We start from the raw sequence: 18263 nt of genomic DNA on the forward strand, positions 1-18263 counted from the left end.
TTTTTTTTCCTACTGTGAGCTTCTTAAAAGCATATATGCCTAAAACATACTGTCAAAGCATCTGATTCTGTATCTCTGTGGTAGGGAGTAGTCATGTTTTTTTTTAAAAGCTCTCTCCTTAATAAAGAAGTGAAAAAAGTACCATACTTAAAAAATTATTATGTATTTATAGCAAGTCTTAGTATTTGGGAAGGCAAATCCCTACTCGTTATTCATATTTTTCAAAATGTCTTGGCCATTCTAGCTTTATTCTTTCAGATTATATTTAAAATAACTTAGTCAACTCTTTCCCCATTACCACCAGCTCCCCAAAGAAGACATTGTGGTTTTGATCTGAATAGCATTATACTTAGAAAGTATTTCAGGAAGAATGTAACACCCTTAAAAATATTTAGTCTTCTCTTTTAGGAGTTGCTTTACATTTATCCAAGTGGGCTTTAATGGATCTCGATTAAAATTTATTGTTTATTCATATAGTTCCCACATATTTATTATTTTACATGTTTATTGTCATTATGAGAAGGATGTTACCTTTATTTTCTAGCTGCCAGCGCTGGCATAAATGGAGAAACGTGTGTTGTGTAAAAGTTAATTTTGTACATAGCTTTCGGGGAAAGTGTAGGTCATCTATCTTCAAATGCTATGTTTCCTGGTAGTTTCACAAGTTTGTGTCAATTTTCCAATATCCTGTTAAGGTAATTTCTTTTAAGGGAGCTGTGAAGGTGATAAGGAGAGGTAGAGAAAAGACAGCTGCAGAAGTCATCAACACTGTGTGGTATGATGATCCAATCCAATCACCCAAAGCAGGAAAGGAGACTTACTACCCAATGGGTTGAGATCATCAATAGGAAAGACCTCAAGTTCTTTATTAAGCTTTTAGTTATCTCCACCTACACACAATCCATACAGTATACTCTTTTATTAACTTTTACTAGCTTTTGGGAATGTCCATAAAACAAATATCCAAAAGATGTTTTCAAATAAGAAGTTTATACTTTTCCCTACAACTTAAGAGTTGCTATCTCTTTGTACTACTAGAAATGCTTAAAGGAAATTCTTCAGGCTAAAGGGAAGCAATACTACAAAACACTTCAGTGGGAAATTAAAGAAGATATAAAGATGATACAAACTATGATCATAAACTGGAAGACTCAATGTTGCTAATATGGTAATTCTCTCAAAATTGCTCTACGGATTCAATGCAATCCTAACCAAAATTCTAAAAGACTTTCTGAAAAACTGATATATTGATTCTAAAATTTCATGCAGAAAGACCTAGATTAGCAGAACAAGTCTGAAAAGGAAAAACAAAATTGGAGAACTAGTACTACTTGATTTTCAGACATAAAGATACACTAATCAAGACACTGTGGTATTGGTGTAAAAATACATATAGTTCAATGGCAAATAACAGAGTTCAGAAATATACCCACAGGAATATTGTCAACTGACACAACAAAGATGCCAACGAATTTAATAGGGGGAAAGAAGGTCTTCCCAACAAATGGTGTCAGAACTGGATTATCTTATGAAATATAATAAACCTCAACACTTAAAAGTCACACCACACAGAAAAATTAACTAGAAATGTATCAGATATCAAAACATAAGAGTCAACACTAATAAGCTTCTAAGAGAAACCATGAGATTTTCTTGAACAGGACATAAAAAACATGAATTTTAAAAGAAAAAATTGACAAAAAGTCTTATATGGAATGTATAAAGAACTGATACCACTTGATAAATTTTTAAAAATGGAGAAGATTCAAACAAATGTTTCACATAAGATATGTATAAAGATGTTCAACATCACTAATCAACAAAGAAATGAAAATTAAAATCACAATGAGACACCACTACAGACCCACCCGAATGTGTAAAGCTAAAAAAAGATTAACAATACCAAATGTTGGCAAAATGGGGAACATCAGAATTCCCATACATTGCTGATGGAATCACAAAATGGTTAAATTAATTTGGTGAATGATATGGTAGTATAAGGTTAAATATACAATTATAATACTGCCCAGTAATTCCAATTCTGAGATAAGATGAAAATATACGTACAAAGGTTTATATGTGAGTAAGTCTAATAGCCAACTCCTGGGAACAACTCAAAAGTCCATAAAAAAGTAAAGGGATAAACAAATAGTTGCAGATATATGCTATGGAGACCTACCCAGCAATAAAAAGGAATAAGAGTATATACAAAAATAATAAATATCAAAAAATTATACTAAATGAAATAAGTCAAATATAAAAGACTACATACTGTATGACTCCTATTATATAAAATTCTATCTAGAAAAGGTAAAACTAGAGTGACTGACTGAGTTGGAGGGTCCAGGAAAAGGACTGACTATAAAGGGACATGAGAAAGCTTTTTTAGGGTGAGGGAACTGTCCTGAACCCTGACTGTGCTGGTAATTATACAACTGTATACATTTACCAAAATCTATTAATCTGAACTCTTAAATGGATTAATTTTACTGCATATAAATATTACCACATTAAAAATCTTTAAAAATAGGTTCACAGTTTTAAAGATACAAGATACAGAACATACCACTGATTTTTGGCACTTGAAATCAAACAAATGATCTTACTTACATTTTTAGAGTCACAAAGAAATGTGACACTTATTTTCAAAACCTCATATAAACATCCTTCTTCTCAAGCAAGCATACTTTTAGGTTGAAAAACAGTATTTTTTACTTGCCATCTACTTTTTGCATAGTATTCTGGATACACTATCAGTCACCATGAATTGTTGGCATTTCACTATTTTTCACTATTTTTGCTATATCTTAAGACAGAAATCAAGATAAGGAGGCTAAGTCTTGCCCAAAAGCTGGTCTTTGTTAATGAAGTTGTATGCAGACTAGTCAAAAAAGGCATACATGCATCACCAAAGGAACCAGATAACCTTAGAAAAGTGGAATCCAGTACTGGTGCAGGGAAAAGACAAGATGAATGTTGAGTATCTTGCTGTACCAGGAAGTATTAAAGTGCTCAAAAAATGATGGGGACATGTCAGAAGGACATAGTAGGTGGCTTGAAGAGGTTCCCACTAATCAAACCTGGGACACTGGATGATATATTTGAACAGACTAAGAATTTTGACTTCAAACTGACAGAGGGAATGGGAAAGCTCTTCTTTACAGTATAAAGTGATATTTAAAAAATGTAGAGGAATAGTTAGAAAAATAACAATTTTCAAGCCATCAGAAAAATAACGGATTCCAGCAAGAAATTACCACAATACCAAAACTAAAGTGGATGAAAGTTTAGTAAAGAAGAGATATTTACATAGTCTCGAAGTATCTCTTCACAAATTACCTATTAATTACAAGGAGGAAAAAGAACCACTTCAGTGGACAAACCTAGTGAACATCAACCTTGTCAACTGATCAAAGTAAACACCACCTACTAAACTAACATTGTGTGCTTCATGATGTGATGCACTGACAATGATACAATATCACTTATTTAGTACTCCTGCTAAAAGATCATGACATGAATTTTATCACAAAACCTAAATTGAAAGACATTCTACAAAACAAATGAACTATACTCTTCCAAAATGTCAGTGTCATTAAAAATAAGAAAAGTCTGGAAAAATAAAATAAGATGAAAACAGAGAAGGAGGCAAACCATAAGAGACTCTTAACCATAGGAAATAAAATGAAGGTTGCTGGAGGGAAGGTGGGTGAGGGGATGGGATAACTGGGTGATGGGCATTAAGGAGGGCACTTGATGTAATGAGCACTGGGTATTCTTTTTTTTTTTTTTAAAGATTTTATTTATCTATTCGACAGAGATAGAGACAGCCAGCGAGAGAGGGAACACAAGCACGGGGAGTGGGAGAGGAAGAAGCAGGCTCCTAGCGGAGGAGCCTGATGTGGGGCTCGATCCCATAACGCCAGGATCACGCCCTGAGCCGAAGGCAGACGCTTAACCGTTGTGCCACCCAGACGCCCCAGCACTGGGTATTCTATGCAACTGATGAATCACTAAATTCTACCCCTGAAACTAATACTATATGTTAACTAAATTGAATTTACATTAAAAAAATTAAAATAAATAAATTAGTCTGAAGAACCATTCCAGATTAAAGGAGACTAGAGAGTAGAAAATCAAATTCAGGGGGGTAAAAAACAAAACAAAACACCAAAAACCTATGAAGTCACTGGGACAACTGGTAAAATCTGAATGAGAGTCACAGATTAAATACCGTATTGAAGTTAACTTGCCTGATTTTTGGTAAATGTACTGTGTAGTTTAGTAAGTGGATACCTTTATTCTTAGGAAATAGGGAAATATACAAGGAAATACTGAGGAATGGACAAGTATGAGGGGTATGATGTCTGTAACTACTTCTGATATGGTTCAGGAAAATCTGTATATGTTTTATGTACTATCTCTGAGAGAGAAAGAATGAGAATGAATAGTAAGGCAAATGTGGCAAAATGTTAACAATTGGTAACTCTCAGTGAAGGGTATTTAAAAGTTTTTATACTATTCTTGGGGCGCCTGAGTGGCTCAGTAGGTTAAGCGTCTGCCTTTGGCTCAGGTCATGATCCCGGGGTCTGATCAGCGACAAGTCTGCTTCTCCCTCTCCCTCTGACCACCCCCCCCCTTTTATGCTTTCTCCCTCACTTGCTCTCAAATAAAGAAATAAAATCTTAAAAAAAAAAAGTTTTTTACATTATTCTTAAAACTCTTCTATAAATGTGAAATTATTTCTGGGGCTCCTGGGTAGCTCAGCTGGTTAAGCATCCAACTCTTGATCTCAGCTCAGGTCATGATCTCAGGGTCACGAGTTCAAATCCCACACTGGGCTCCACACTGGGCATGGAGCCTACTTAATAAAAAAATTTTTTAAAAGTGAAATTATTTCAAAGGAAAAAGGTAAAAAAGGTAGGATGGACAAATGCTAAGCCATACTTTTCTCCCACAAGCCAAGATCTCCCTTGTCTCTCTCCCATCCTCTCCCTCCTTCATAACCCCAGCTGTCCTGCCATTAAACTGTATCTGTTTGTGTTATGAGTTGCTCCGATAAACAGACGAAAAGCAAAGAGAATAATAAGTAAGATATGGAAGTTAACAACTTTCAGGCTTTCCTTGATATCTCAACAACCTGATGAATATATTCAAAAGAGAGGAAGACATCTTCTATCAAGGGCCAGATAGTAAATATTTTAGTATTTGAAGGCATATATACAGTCTCTATTGCATCTCCTCCCACCCCTGTTTTTTTAAACCAACTCTTTAGCCTGTAGGCATTACAAAAACAGGCTACGGGCTGGACTTGGAGACGGACGATAGTTTGCTGACAGAATTATTAGATTTCTCCAAGAACTATAACGAAAGTAGTTTCACTAGTCCCTGAAATAGCAAGGATATTATTGAATAAATAAAGCAACAAAAGTATGTCAGCATGGAAGTTCGTTCTTAGGATAATAGCTAATAAAATTAAACTTTAAACAATACATAAAAATTAACATTTCCTCAAGTTTCTTTCGTAACTCTAACATTTGTCACCTTACGAGTTTTGGTGTTTTGGAGGGTAAGAATGGGGAAGGACACTTACATAGTTGCTGATTTTCTTTATGAGAGATAATATGTCAGAAGAGGAAATGGAATAAATAATTACAAATTTCACTTGGTGAAGGTAAGATGGTCTAGAGTTCAGGAGTATGATACAAAACTGAGGGGGTAACATTTTAGGACCATCCCTATCTAAATTTAAGACCATTCCTCGCTCTATACATGTGTTCTCCAAATTTAAATCATTTCTTTAAAAAAATTCATACAATATGGTATAGAAAACCTGGGAATTAGAAGCATGTACATGCATGCAAAGTTTTGTAATAATTATGTTAGCAAGCCTACCCCAATAGATCATGGGCCTATAGCTACAGCCATGTCTGCTACCCATGGCTTACTGACATTTCAAGCAATGAACTAAAAAGAGCTGACAAGACGCAACTCATTGATTTAAATGCCACTCTCCTATGTCTTATTATTTTAAATGCCAGCAAGTCTTAAGGAAAATGGCTCCACCATTTTAAATGCTCATACTCTTTAAGGTCAGTTATCTAAAAAGAAACCTTACTTCATGTAAATTATTGCTTTTTACACTAACAAAATAAAACTTGCTGTGCTTAATACAATTCTTACCATATGTCAATTTTGTTAAGCAAACTATCAAGCTAAAGAATAGGAAAAAACAAAGTCTGAAGTCTGACTACACATCACGAATGAAATATGGTATTCAAAATATACAACAAACCTACCATGAATGACTTATCAGTGTATCTGTTATTACTTTTCATGGAAATTAAGCCTAAAATATAAGTGGCAAATGGCTATTATTACCACTATACTTAACTTACCAATATCTACAGTCAGCATCTGCAGTTACAGTTTCCTTCCCTTATACATGTACAGTTACTAAAAATATTAAAAGACAATGCAAACCATCACCACAGTCAATAGCAAGGGTTTCTTATATCCTTCCACTGGCTGAAAATTAAAAGTTTATACTATCCCCATTCTCATCCACAACTCAATCAGAAACTTCAATTTCTATCTGTTCTCCATAACGACTATGGATGTCCCTAGATGCCCAAGACCATTATAAACAGAAGGATATCCAACTGCATATTTGGGGCAATAATAATATAAAAGCCTAGGTAATCTTGCCTTTTTCTGAACTCTTATAGCATATTATCTATACTACTTGAACAGTACTAGTTTTATAACCCGTATTAAAATTATTTGTGTGTGTGGACACCTAGGTGCCTCAGTCAGTTAAGCATCTGCCTTGGGCTCCCACAGTGCTGGGATAAAGTCCTGCACCGGGATCCTTGCTCAGTGGGGAGCTTGCTTCTCCCTCTGCATGCCGCTTCCCCTGACTGTGTAAGCTCTCTCTCTGACAAATAAAATCTTAAAAAAAAAAAATTTTATTTGTGTGTGTGCGTGTGTGTGTATTTCTTACCTCACCTCCTCCACTAGACTACAAATTCCTTGAATATAGCATCTGTGGCTGTAACTACTTTTCAATCATTCACAGTACCTTTATTTCAACCACAGTAGCTGGTACTTTTGACGTAATAAAAGTGAAATGCATAGCTACTGATTTTAACTTTAGAAATATGGAACTGGCAAAATTTTTTGAAGGAAAGAAAAAAAAAGCAGACACAATATTGTTAAGATGTCAATACTACCCAAACTACCTACTTATTTAAAACATATCCATTATCAAAATCCCAATGGCATTTTTTTTGCAGAAATACAAAAACCCATCCTAAAATTCCTACGGAAACTCAAGGGACCCCAAAGAGCCAAAACAATCTTGAAAAAGAAGAAAGCTAGAGGTATCACACTTCCTAATTTCAAAACATATTACAAAGCTACAGTAATCAAAACAATATGGTACTGGCATAAAGACAGACACATAAAATAATGGAATAAAAGAGCCCAACGGTGCCTGGGTGGCTCAGTCAGTTAAGTGTCTGCCTTTGGCTCAGGTCATGATCTCCAGGTCCTGGGGCTGAGCCCCAAGTTGGGCTCCCGGTTCAGTGAGGATGCTGCTTCTCCCTCTCTTCCTCTGGCCCTCCCCAAGGCTCACATGGGCTCTCTCAAATAAAAAGCTTTACAAAAAAGAGAGCGCGCCCAGATATAAACCCTCATATATATGATTTTTGACAAGAGTGCCAAGACCACTTAGTGGGAGAAAAGACACTGTTCAATAAATGGTGTGGGGAAAATGGGATACCCATGTGCAAAAACATGAAAGTGGGTTCTTACCTTTTAGCATACACAAAAATTAACTCAAAATGGATCAAAGACTTTAAACCATAAACCCTTAGAAGAAAACATAGGGAGGAAAGGCTTCATAACACTGGATTTGATAAGTATTTTTTTAAATGAAACCAAAAGAACAGGTAACAAAGGTAAAAATACATAATATGGACATCGAAATTTTAAAAGCTTCCATGCATCAAAGGACACAGTCAAGAGCATAAAAAGGTAACCTACAAAACAGGAGAAAATACTTGCAAATCAATTCAGATAAGGGCTTAATATTTAGAAAGAACTCCTACAACTCAACAACAACAAAAACCCAACTTGATTTAAAAATGGGCAAAAAAAGACTTGATAGACATTTCTTCCTACTTAAAAATGCATTGCTGAGAAAAGAGAACAGAACTGGAGGCCTCACACTTCCTGATTACAAATGATATTACAAAGCCACAGTAATCAAAACAGTATGGTATTGGCATAAAAACAGACACACTGATCAGTGGAAGAGAATAGAATGCCCAGAAATAAACCCATGCATTTACAGGCAATTAATTTACAACAAAGGAGCCAAGAATGCACCATGGGGAAAGGGCAGTCTGTCCATATAATGGTATTGGGAAAACTAAACAGCCCACACTACAAATAAATGAAACTAGACCATTGTCTTACACCATACGTACAAATCTCAAAACGGATTCAAGACTTATACATAAGTCCTGAAACTATAAAACTCCCAGAAGAAAATACAGGCAGTCAAGTCCCTTGACGTCTTTGGAATAATTTTTAGATTTAATACTAAGAGCAAAGACAACAAAAGCAAAAAAAACCTACATCAAATAGGCTACATCAAACTACAGAGCTTCTGCTCAGAAAGGAAACCATCAACTAAGTAAAAAGGCAACCAGCTGAATGGGAGAAAATATTTGCAAATCACGTATCTGGTAAGGGATTACTATCCAAAGAAATCAATTAAAAAAATGGGAAGAGGATCTGAATAGACATTTCTCCAAAGACATATGGATGGACAACAAGTACATGAAAGATGCTAAACATCATGAACCATGAGGGAAATGCAAATCAAAACTATAATGAGGTATCATCTCACACCTGTTAGAATGACTATTATCAAAAAGCCAAGAATGAGTGTTGGTGAGAATGTGGAGAAAAGGGAACCCTTATGCACTGTTGGTGGGAATGTAAACTGGTGCAACCACTATGGAAAATAGTATGGAGTTTCCCCCAAAAAATTAAAAATAGAACTATATGATCCAGCAGTTCCACTTCTGGGTATTTATCCAAAGAAAACAAAAAAACTAACTTGAAAAGGTTTATGCACCCCTATGTTCACTATATTATTATTTACAATAGCCAAGATATGGAAGCAACCTATGTGTCCACTGATGGACAAAATGGATAAAGAAAATGTGGTCCAGGGGTGCCTGAGTGGTGCAGGTGGTTAAGCACTTGGTTAACGGCTCGGATCGTGATCTTGGGGCTGAGGGACTGAGCCCCACATCAGGTTCCATGCTCAGCACAGGGTCAGCTTAAGACTCTCTTTCCCTCTCCCTCTGCCCCTCCCCCACCATGCTCATGCTCTCTCCAAAATAAATCAATCTTAAAAAACAAACAAAAACCAAAAATGTGGTCTATCTATCTACACACAACGGAAAAGACACAAAATTCCAATTACATTTATAAATCCGGGGAGCTAATGTACAGCATGGTGACTATAGTTAATACTGTATTACACATCTGAAAGTTGCTAAGAGAGTAAATCTTAAAAGTCCTCATCACAAGAAAAAAAATTATAACTATGTGTGGTGATGGATGTTAACTATGTAACTGTGTGGTGATCATTTTGCAATATATACAAATACTGAATCATTATTATATATGCGAAACTAATGTTATATGTCAATTATACTTCCGTTAAAAAACAACAACAAAGAAATGGTTAAAAAAAAAAAGCATTGCCGGAAGAGGCAATTTTATTAATTTTCTTGAAAATATCTTTTATTTTTGTTAAAGTAGAAAACTGCAAGCAGCAGTTCAAATGAGAGGAGTACAGTTATTATAGCCTATTTCTCCCTTATTATTTTTTTAAACATCACCTTCATACCTGAGAACTCCTCAACTTTCTTTGCCCTCAGTGTGAGCAAGTCAGTTAGCCAGGGTTCTTATACTTAGGTTTTCTTGCCTCATTTATTTTCTGCCAACTGTTAACTCCTACAATTATACTGACTGTACTCTTATTTCAACAGGAATCTCCTATTACTATTCAGTAACTAATTTCTTGTCGATTTTTTTTTTAAGATTGTATTTATTTTTGTCAGACAGCGTGAGAGAAAGCACAAGCAGGGGGAGGGGCAAAAGAAGAGGGAGAAGCAGGCTCCCTGCTGAGCAAGGAGCCTGATGCGGGACTTGATCCCCTGGCCCTGGAATCATGAGCTGAGCCGAAGGCAGACACTTAATGGACTGAGTCACCCAGGGGTCCCTTTGTCGATTTTTTTTTTTAAAAGATTTTATTTATTTATTTGACAGAGATAGAGACAGCCAGCAAGAGAGGGAACACAAGCAGGGGGAGTGGGAGAGGAAGAAGCAGGCTCATAGCGGAGGAGCCTGATGTGGGGCTCAATCCCAGAACGCTGGGATCACGCCCTGAGCCGAGGGCAGACGCTCAACCGCTGTGCCACCCAGGCGCCCCCCTTTGTTGATTTTTCTTACAATCTTGCCTTCTTCAACTGTTCCCACCTTTTAATAACCTTAACGTCTTCCCTTCTTCCAGCTTCTTTTCTTCCAAGGGTATAAACATTACATAAGTTTTCTCCTCCTCCCCACAAAACCTTTACTTAAACCAACTGCCCATTAATTCTCTGGTCCTGTTCTCTTATCATTCCTGTCAGTGACAACTTTTTAAACTGGTAGACTATATCCATTTCTTAACTTCAACAACATCTACTTATTCATTAACCCTGTCAGACTTACAGTCTGGCTCCTATAGCCAATAATCTTGAGAAGCTATTCTCTCAAAGCCCACTGTAGTATGTTTGGGGGTACTTGTCAACCCATTTAGGGCCCATTTGGGGAAACAGCATAGGAGTCCATGTTAGTACAACAAACACAACTCATACTCCTCACACAGTATGGGGCCAGGGAGATACCTGATCCAAGATTGGCAACTCATTTATTCTATGATCCTATTTTCCTTTCAATCTGATTCTTCTACTTCCTAAAATGAAGGTCTTCAGTTCTTAGTATTTTGCATTTTATCCCTCACCAAAGATTCATCTGCTCAAGTATTCCAATCACCACATGTATTCAGAAACCCTACAAATATGTATTCAGCTCAGACCTCTTATTTCAACTCCTCTTCCACAACCCTATTGGACACTTCCAATTAAATGTTCCCTTCTACCACAAACTGCTTTCAGCTAATAACCTCATTTTCCTCACTATAAAAATTGGCCACCATACTTTTCCCCTTCTCACTTCTCAACTTCTATTAATTCACCATGCTAAGTCATCCTGGCTTGGAAAACTTTGTCAGTATCATTTCTCTCTCTTATTTACAAACTCACGTAATCGCTAAGTTCACTTTTTTCTAGATTCCTTACACACATACCTTCCTTATAAATTTTCACAGCAATGACCCTAATTCAGGCTCATTTTCTGGGTTATTATAAGAGCTTTCTATAACTTTCTCACTATAAAATCCTCTGCATTATAACCTAAAAGTGACTACCAAAGCAAACCACTCTAAAACATGGAGCCTTTTAAGATTCAGGATGCGTTCCATCTCCTTGATTAAGCATCATCCACTTCGCCTCTCGAGTGCTTTAGTACTTAAATTTTCTGGTATTATCCACTATGTTTTCGAATATTATATACTAGAATGAAGGAGGGGATTTTACTCTCAATGTTTCCTACCTACATCAGAGCTTTGGTTCCGGGCATGTCTGATGGATGATTTAATTCTCCCCAATTTAAATCCCCTTTAATTGCATTAGCTACCCAAGGTCTCACCAACAGTCCATAAGGAGGAATCAGTGTTTTACTTCTTTGGTATACTCTCTGGCCTACCACAGATCCAGGCATTTAATAAATGTGCCAAATGATTAGTCCACTGGTTAACTACGACCACATAAAATTTAACACAACAGAGCTAACCACCCATTAATAGTTTATTGAGGTCTATTTGTTTTAGGGAAAAATCCACAAAAGAGTAGGAGTTCAAAAAAAACCCACTTCAATATTTAACGAGATCTTGGACTGAGCACTGATTCACTGAGTCAAGTGATTTTCCCTAATCTTTTAAAATAATCTATATAAAAGGCCTCTGGAAGTACAAGGTTAAGTCTCACAACTTAGATCTGTAGAGTTAATAGAGCAATTAATTCATCATGTACTAACTTGTGGTATCCACTTAACTCTGCCCTGTATCTACTTAAATCTCATAAATAAGTAACCTTTAAACTTCTCATATTTATTTTTCTCATTCCTAATAGATATGTATTATATTAATATATTTTTTCCAATGTGCCTTTCATATGGTACATACTATGAATACTTAATGATCTGTGGTACTCTGGGACAAGAGACAGACAAGTTACATCAAGCAGCACTGAATATACCCAAACTAATATACTGGACATAAACACATGTTGTGGAATATGATGAGAAAATAGTAACAAGAGTCACCATTTGCTCTTACTATAAACTTTCAATGTGCTAAAGTAGCAATAAAAGTAAAATGTTAAAAGGATATATCTAAACTTCTAATTAATGTATATTCATGAACCAGAAAAAATTATAAAATGTTCAGACTAAATGCAACATGAAAGACTAATGATAAATATGAAAAGAATCTCGTTACATGATTTCTCAGCTGGCTGGGCAATGAAGGGTATCTGCATGACCTGACTCTAAATTTATCCCGGGTTAATCCAAAAATAAATGTGCTATCCACCTAGGATGTGCCTGTCTCATCTCTGCTTATGTATTTTTCAAAAATGCAGCTCAAATTCTATCTTCTTAAAACACTGTCCTAAAATGCTAGTCAAATACTAAACTCACTAACAATCTTATAACAAACTTCCTTAGAGCACAATTATTTTAGATTTTGGTATAACATCTTATCTCCCATCATTCCTAGTTAGTAAAACATCCATGCTCTTGACTCTACAAGAGCTGTCTCTATCTCTGCCAAACAAGCAGAGCCATACCACAGATTTATTAATCACTTAGAATTAGTCCATTTTTAGGAACAATAAATTCTTCCTAACTCTCCAACACCCTCTCACTACTAATGGATCAACTCTTCATACTATCAACACAATTAATGAAAGCCTCACAAGATGGTTTTTAGTAGATACAGAAAGAAATACAGATATATTTAAGTAAAAATACATATCTCCTAGCTGAGACGACTGAGGAGACCTAGAGGTAATGACTCTCTAGTACCAATAAAGACACCTAGTACCTAGACCTTGCTTTCTTATACAATTCTCTAAATAAACTAAGGTCCTTGGAAAAATCCAGAGTTGAGACAGAGAAAGCAAAGATAAGTCTGGGACATTTTTTGGTGCCAAAAAGAAAAGAAGTACTATTTAAAAAAAAAAAAAGAAAACATTACAGAAACATGTCAAAAAAAGATAAGGAACCAACCTGAAAGAGTTCTTAATGGCCAAATCTAGGACAATTTGAACTACAAAATAAAAAAAAAAAAATGACTGTAATGAATTATAATCCAGAGTATAAGAATCCATGATTCCATATTGATAGGTAAACAAATAAATACATAAATATAGAGGAGAAAGGAAAGCTCTTTCTTAGAGTAGAATTCCAACTAACAGAAGCAGAATAATAGAAAATCATCATTTGGTAAATAGTAGATAGTAATTTTTCAAGCAACATTCATCAATGAATGAATTAGTAGTATACAATGAGGAAATTAGTATATGATGAGAAACTAGTATGATGAGAAAGGTATTTCCAAAATCTCAAAGTACCTCTCCACAAGGTATCTATTAAGTATGAATGGGGAATAAAAAATAGAAACCTTATAATAGAGAAAACTGGCAGACATCACATTAACTAACTGATGAAGGTAAACATCACCGTATGCTTCCTGATAGGGTGCACTAAGGATGATACATCATTCTGTGGAATTCTTGACAAAAATGCATAACCTAAACTCAATCATGAGGAATCATCAGACAAACCTAAATCGAGGGGACATTCTACAAATCAATGTTAGTGTTCTTCAAAATATATGAAAGGCAAAGCAAAAAATACTATTCCAACTATGACAACTAAATACAAAGTGTGAACCCAGACTGGATCCTGGACCAGAAACATAACATTACTGACATCACTGGCTAACTATGAAAGGTTTACATATTAAATAATACGGCATCAATGTTAATTTCTTGATTTTTATAATTATATTGTGGTTACATAAGATGCTAACATCTGGAAAGTTTGGGTAAAGGGTATATAATAACTCTTTATTGTTTTTCCAATTGTTCTATAAGTCTAAAATTATTTCAAAGAAGCTAAAAAATGTCTAAAAGCCTTATGAGTGAATACACACAGGTAACTGTGTGTATATGCTTGTCACATGTAAGCACTCAAAAGTTAGCTATTAATTTAATTCTCTAAGTTTATTAAGCCTTATTTAGTAAAGTTACTCATTTAGTAAACATTTTACAGAGTGCCTCGTATATGCCCAACAAATAGAAAAGAAAGAAGGCAACCAGTGAGGCAGGTACTCACTAGTAGATTCCTAGGCACAGCTGAGAGTGGCTATTTCAAATACACTCTTGTCCATCTACACTCTAGTTCTCTTCTCTCTTTCAAACTGAATCATTCCAAGTTCTACTTTAATTCCTGCTCTCCACTTTCTGTGATTCTGTTCCTAGTTATGTTATCAAAATGCATGTACTCTAAAAACATGGATCAAATTCCAGCTACGTGACACTGCCTGTAATAATCTCTGCAACCCTTCCAATTTCTTATTTCTAAAACTGGTATGCCTTTAACCAACTTTATACGATTGTTGTGAGGATTTAAATGGGAACAAATAAAAGTAACTGGCACACAGATGTTCAAAAAATGTTACTTTCCGATCCCTTAAAAATTGTATTTTCTAATCACTGTAGAATCCTGAAGGGTAGATCAACAATTGTTTCACTAATCTCTAGCTGAACCCCCATCCTATTTTCCAAAGAGACTACTTTGTATTTTTTATCTATATATTTTATAAAGTAAATATAAATAAACGGTATGCATTTACTTTATCAGTTTTAACAGCTTCGGTATCTACTGAAAGTCCAAAATGAAAAAATATGAATAACTTCCATTTCTTTCCCAACTATCAGACCAATATTTCTAACAGCTTTTCCAAATATCCTGGATATCTCATCATGCCACCCTCAAACTCAAGACTCCACTATCATGCTCTATGCTGCCACCTATTGGCTATTACCATACTCTGCAGAGATTTCCTCTTTTTGGAATCTTAAAGCCAGCCTTAAAAAGTACAAGCTTCAACCCAGTGGATATATTTACTTCCACATTCTAGTCCTTCTCAGATGAGATGCTCCAAGTGCCTTCTAAAAGTTTCAGTTCAATCACTTTAAGTCTAACACAATTAGAGATACATACTTGACAAGTTACATCTTCAAACAAGCTCTCTCTTTTCCTATTTTCCACTATAGATGTTATGGCTGTCTCTGAAAAAAATAAATGCCAAAGATAAATAGTGAAGTGTCTAATGGAAAATATCAGCTTTCCCAGAACTAGCTAAATTGTCAAATGGAAATATTCTTTCTAATTAGAAAAGCAACTAGAAATTGAGGAACTAAAACAATAAGAACAGCTGCTTTAAATGCTACATGGTTCCATGCCTTGCTATTTCCATCTTCTAAAAATATTCACATAATATTTTACCCTCATATAGCAATGGAAAACTCAATCATATTACAAGAATATACTGTTCTCAACTACTGAACACAGAAGGGTTTTCCTCCCAATCCTACCCTTAAAAAGGTAATTAATAGTTGCTCCTTCTCTTCCACCAAAATGCCTATTAAATGACTTGCTCAATAGTCACAACATGCATGCATATGCATGCACACACACACAGTTTAAAATGATCAACCTCGACTTCACTGATACTTGCTTAATTTATGGTCTTTCTCAAACCACATTAAATTTCAAAACACTCTCCACATTAATTCAATGATAATAGACCATCCTGGATAGTCACAATAACAACTTTTTCATGCAGTAAGTAAGAAAAGGAAGCTACAAAAGAACACTGAAAAGCTCTTGAACTGGCTTTCAGATTTTAAAGCAACTTGCCAACAATGGTAAATAATGGTACAGTGGTTACAAGGAGGGGTAACGAAGTATACAACATGGTTCAGTCTTCAGAGGTTGACAATGTAGTCAAGAACACAAGACACAAACACAGAAAAACAGGAACATAATAAGGCAGACTATTAATTGACAAATAATCGTTATAGATACTACAACAGTGTGAAAGGTTGAAACAGCAATAAGAGCAGAGGTATACCGCTGATACTGAAGGAGGGTGGAAGCTTAAGCTTAAGGGAAGGGGAATTTCAAGCTATAAAGAACAACTGGTATGCAATGCTACAGTCTAAATAGTAAAAGCAATGATTGTACCAGTTTAGCTGAAAGAAAACTATATAGAAGACTGGGGGGGCAGCATTAGAAAGAGAACTGGACTGATGTGTGGAGAGTATTGAGGCACAGAACATTCGGCTAATAAAGCCAGATACAATGAAAAAAGTCACTGGAGACTGTGTGTTGGATAATGTTTCCACATATTTGAGGGATGAGGGTTGGGGGGAAGGAGTTTAAACTCGTAGCAGTGTTTAAAAGACTGAAGAAAACTAAGAGACCAATCATGTTATTTCAGTAGTCTATAAATAATGCTAACGGTAAAAACTATACGGTAATGACTGTGGAAGGAAAAATGAATAAACTCCGTATAAGGGAAGAGTTTACAGAACCTGGTCAATGATCCTGTTAGAAGTGTACAAGGGGAAGGAAGGAATTAAAAATGTTTCCAAAAGCTTTAAAACAGGGAACAGGGGCACCTGGGTGGCTCAGTTGGCTAAGCATCTGACTCTAGATACTAGCTCAGGTCTTGATCTCAGGGTCATGAGTTCAAGCCCCACACTGGGATCCACGCTAGACGTGGAGTCTACTTTAAATAAATAAATAAATAAATAAATAAATAAATAAATACAGGGAACAGAAGTACCATAAAAAGAAACATAGATAGGAAACCATTATTAATAAATATTCCCAACAATTGAAATGCTTCTAAACCAAAACTCCATTTACGTTTAACACAAAGCACTAAAAACAGAAACCCAAAATACTGCCAATTTCTACAACTGAATATAAATAGCATTCATGTTCAAATAGTATAAAGAAACATCTTCTACTAAAGCATAAACCATAGTTTGTCATAAATCTACATGAATTAGTAACTACTTGATCTAGATCCATGTTACTGCTTTTTGTACAAATGACTCTCATTGCTTAAATTATCATATATTTCATATTTAAAATACACCCAACAGTTTGAAATCTAGCTAATTATTCTGCCTAGTGAGCTATATAAATAAAGCAATGCACACTGGGATATAGATTTCTCAATAGGCTAATCAACATACTAGAAACAGTCTAAATAGCAAAACAGAGTTACTATCAAATCTTTTTAAATAAATATGGGATATGCCTTCCTTTTCCTACAAAAAAGTAATCAAGTTTTGAAGAAATAAAAACTATAAAATACCACACTAGATAATAGATAAGTCCCACAAGTTTTTTGGTTACCTTTACTTTATCTCTTCTCAAGCAACAGAATAGACAATTTTCATCAAAAGTCCAATCAGAAATGTTTTCAGGTTCACAGTCTGCAAAAACAGTTGGAATACTAAATTAACAGTCACGAAAGGGAATTTTTCATGAAACAAATGAAAATATCAAATATATTTATTTTAATAACAACAACAAAACCCTAAACAGTAGACAGGTTCCTTATTTGTCTTAAAATTCTTAATAACTGCTCACTAGTTAATATACCTTATTAATACATATATTTGCATTCAACTAAAACACAAACAGATGCTTACAGGGATACAGCTTTAACTCACATAACACTGAATAAAGAGAAGGAGATGGAGGCTTAAATCACAAAAGTATCATATATGTCACCAGGAAGAATCTGAAATACCAAAAAAAAAAAATTGAATACCTTTAAATAAACTGAGATCTTTTAATAATGCAGGTCCAAACAGCCCTTCAAGAATACTTTCAAATCCTGAAAGGATGAAAAAAAATCCATATTACAATAATACTCCCTATGGTAATGTAATATTATCAATCTGTTGCTTAAAAAAAAAAAAAAA

General features: G+C 35.1%; 1 protein-coding gene across 17 annotated transcripts in view; it reads right to left on the bottom strand.

Annotated features, from left to right (window-relative positions):
- The window catches only part of LCOR (ligand dependent nuclear receptor corepressor), a 171605-nt gene that overhangs the window by 48235 nt on the left and 105107 nt on the right, over positions 1 to 18263 (bottom strand). For 7 of the 17 annotated variants that reach the window (XM_040624800.1, XM_040624784.1, XM_040624783.1 and 4 more), the window contains 2 exons: positions 18110 to 18175; positions 17689 to 17768 (listed from right to left, as the gene is read on the bottom strand). In XM_040624800.1, the coding sequence (XP_040480734.1) occupies positions 17689 to 17768; positions 18110 to 18175 (146 nt within the window). Of the gene's footprint in view, positions 1 to 15477; positions 15546 to 17688; positions 17769 to 18109; positions 18176 to 18263 lie in introns of all 17 variants that reach the window. The other 10 variants (XM_040624787.1, XM_040624793.1, XM_040624786.1 and 7 more) reach the window with 3 other exon arrangements.

This window comes from Ursus maritimus, unplaced genomic scaffold (assembly GCF_017311325.1).
Source record: "Ursus maritimus isolate PB19 unplaced genomic scaffold, ASM1731132v1 scaffold_7, whole genome shotgun sequence".
NCBI lineage: Eukaryota > Metazoa > Chordata > Mammalia > Carnivora > Ursidae > Ursus > Ursus maritimus.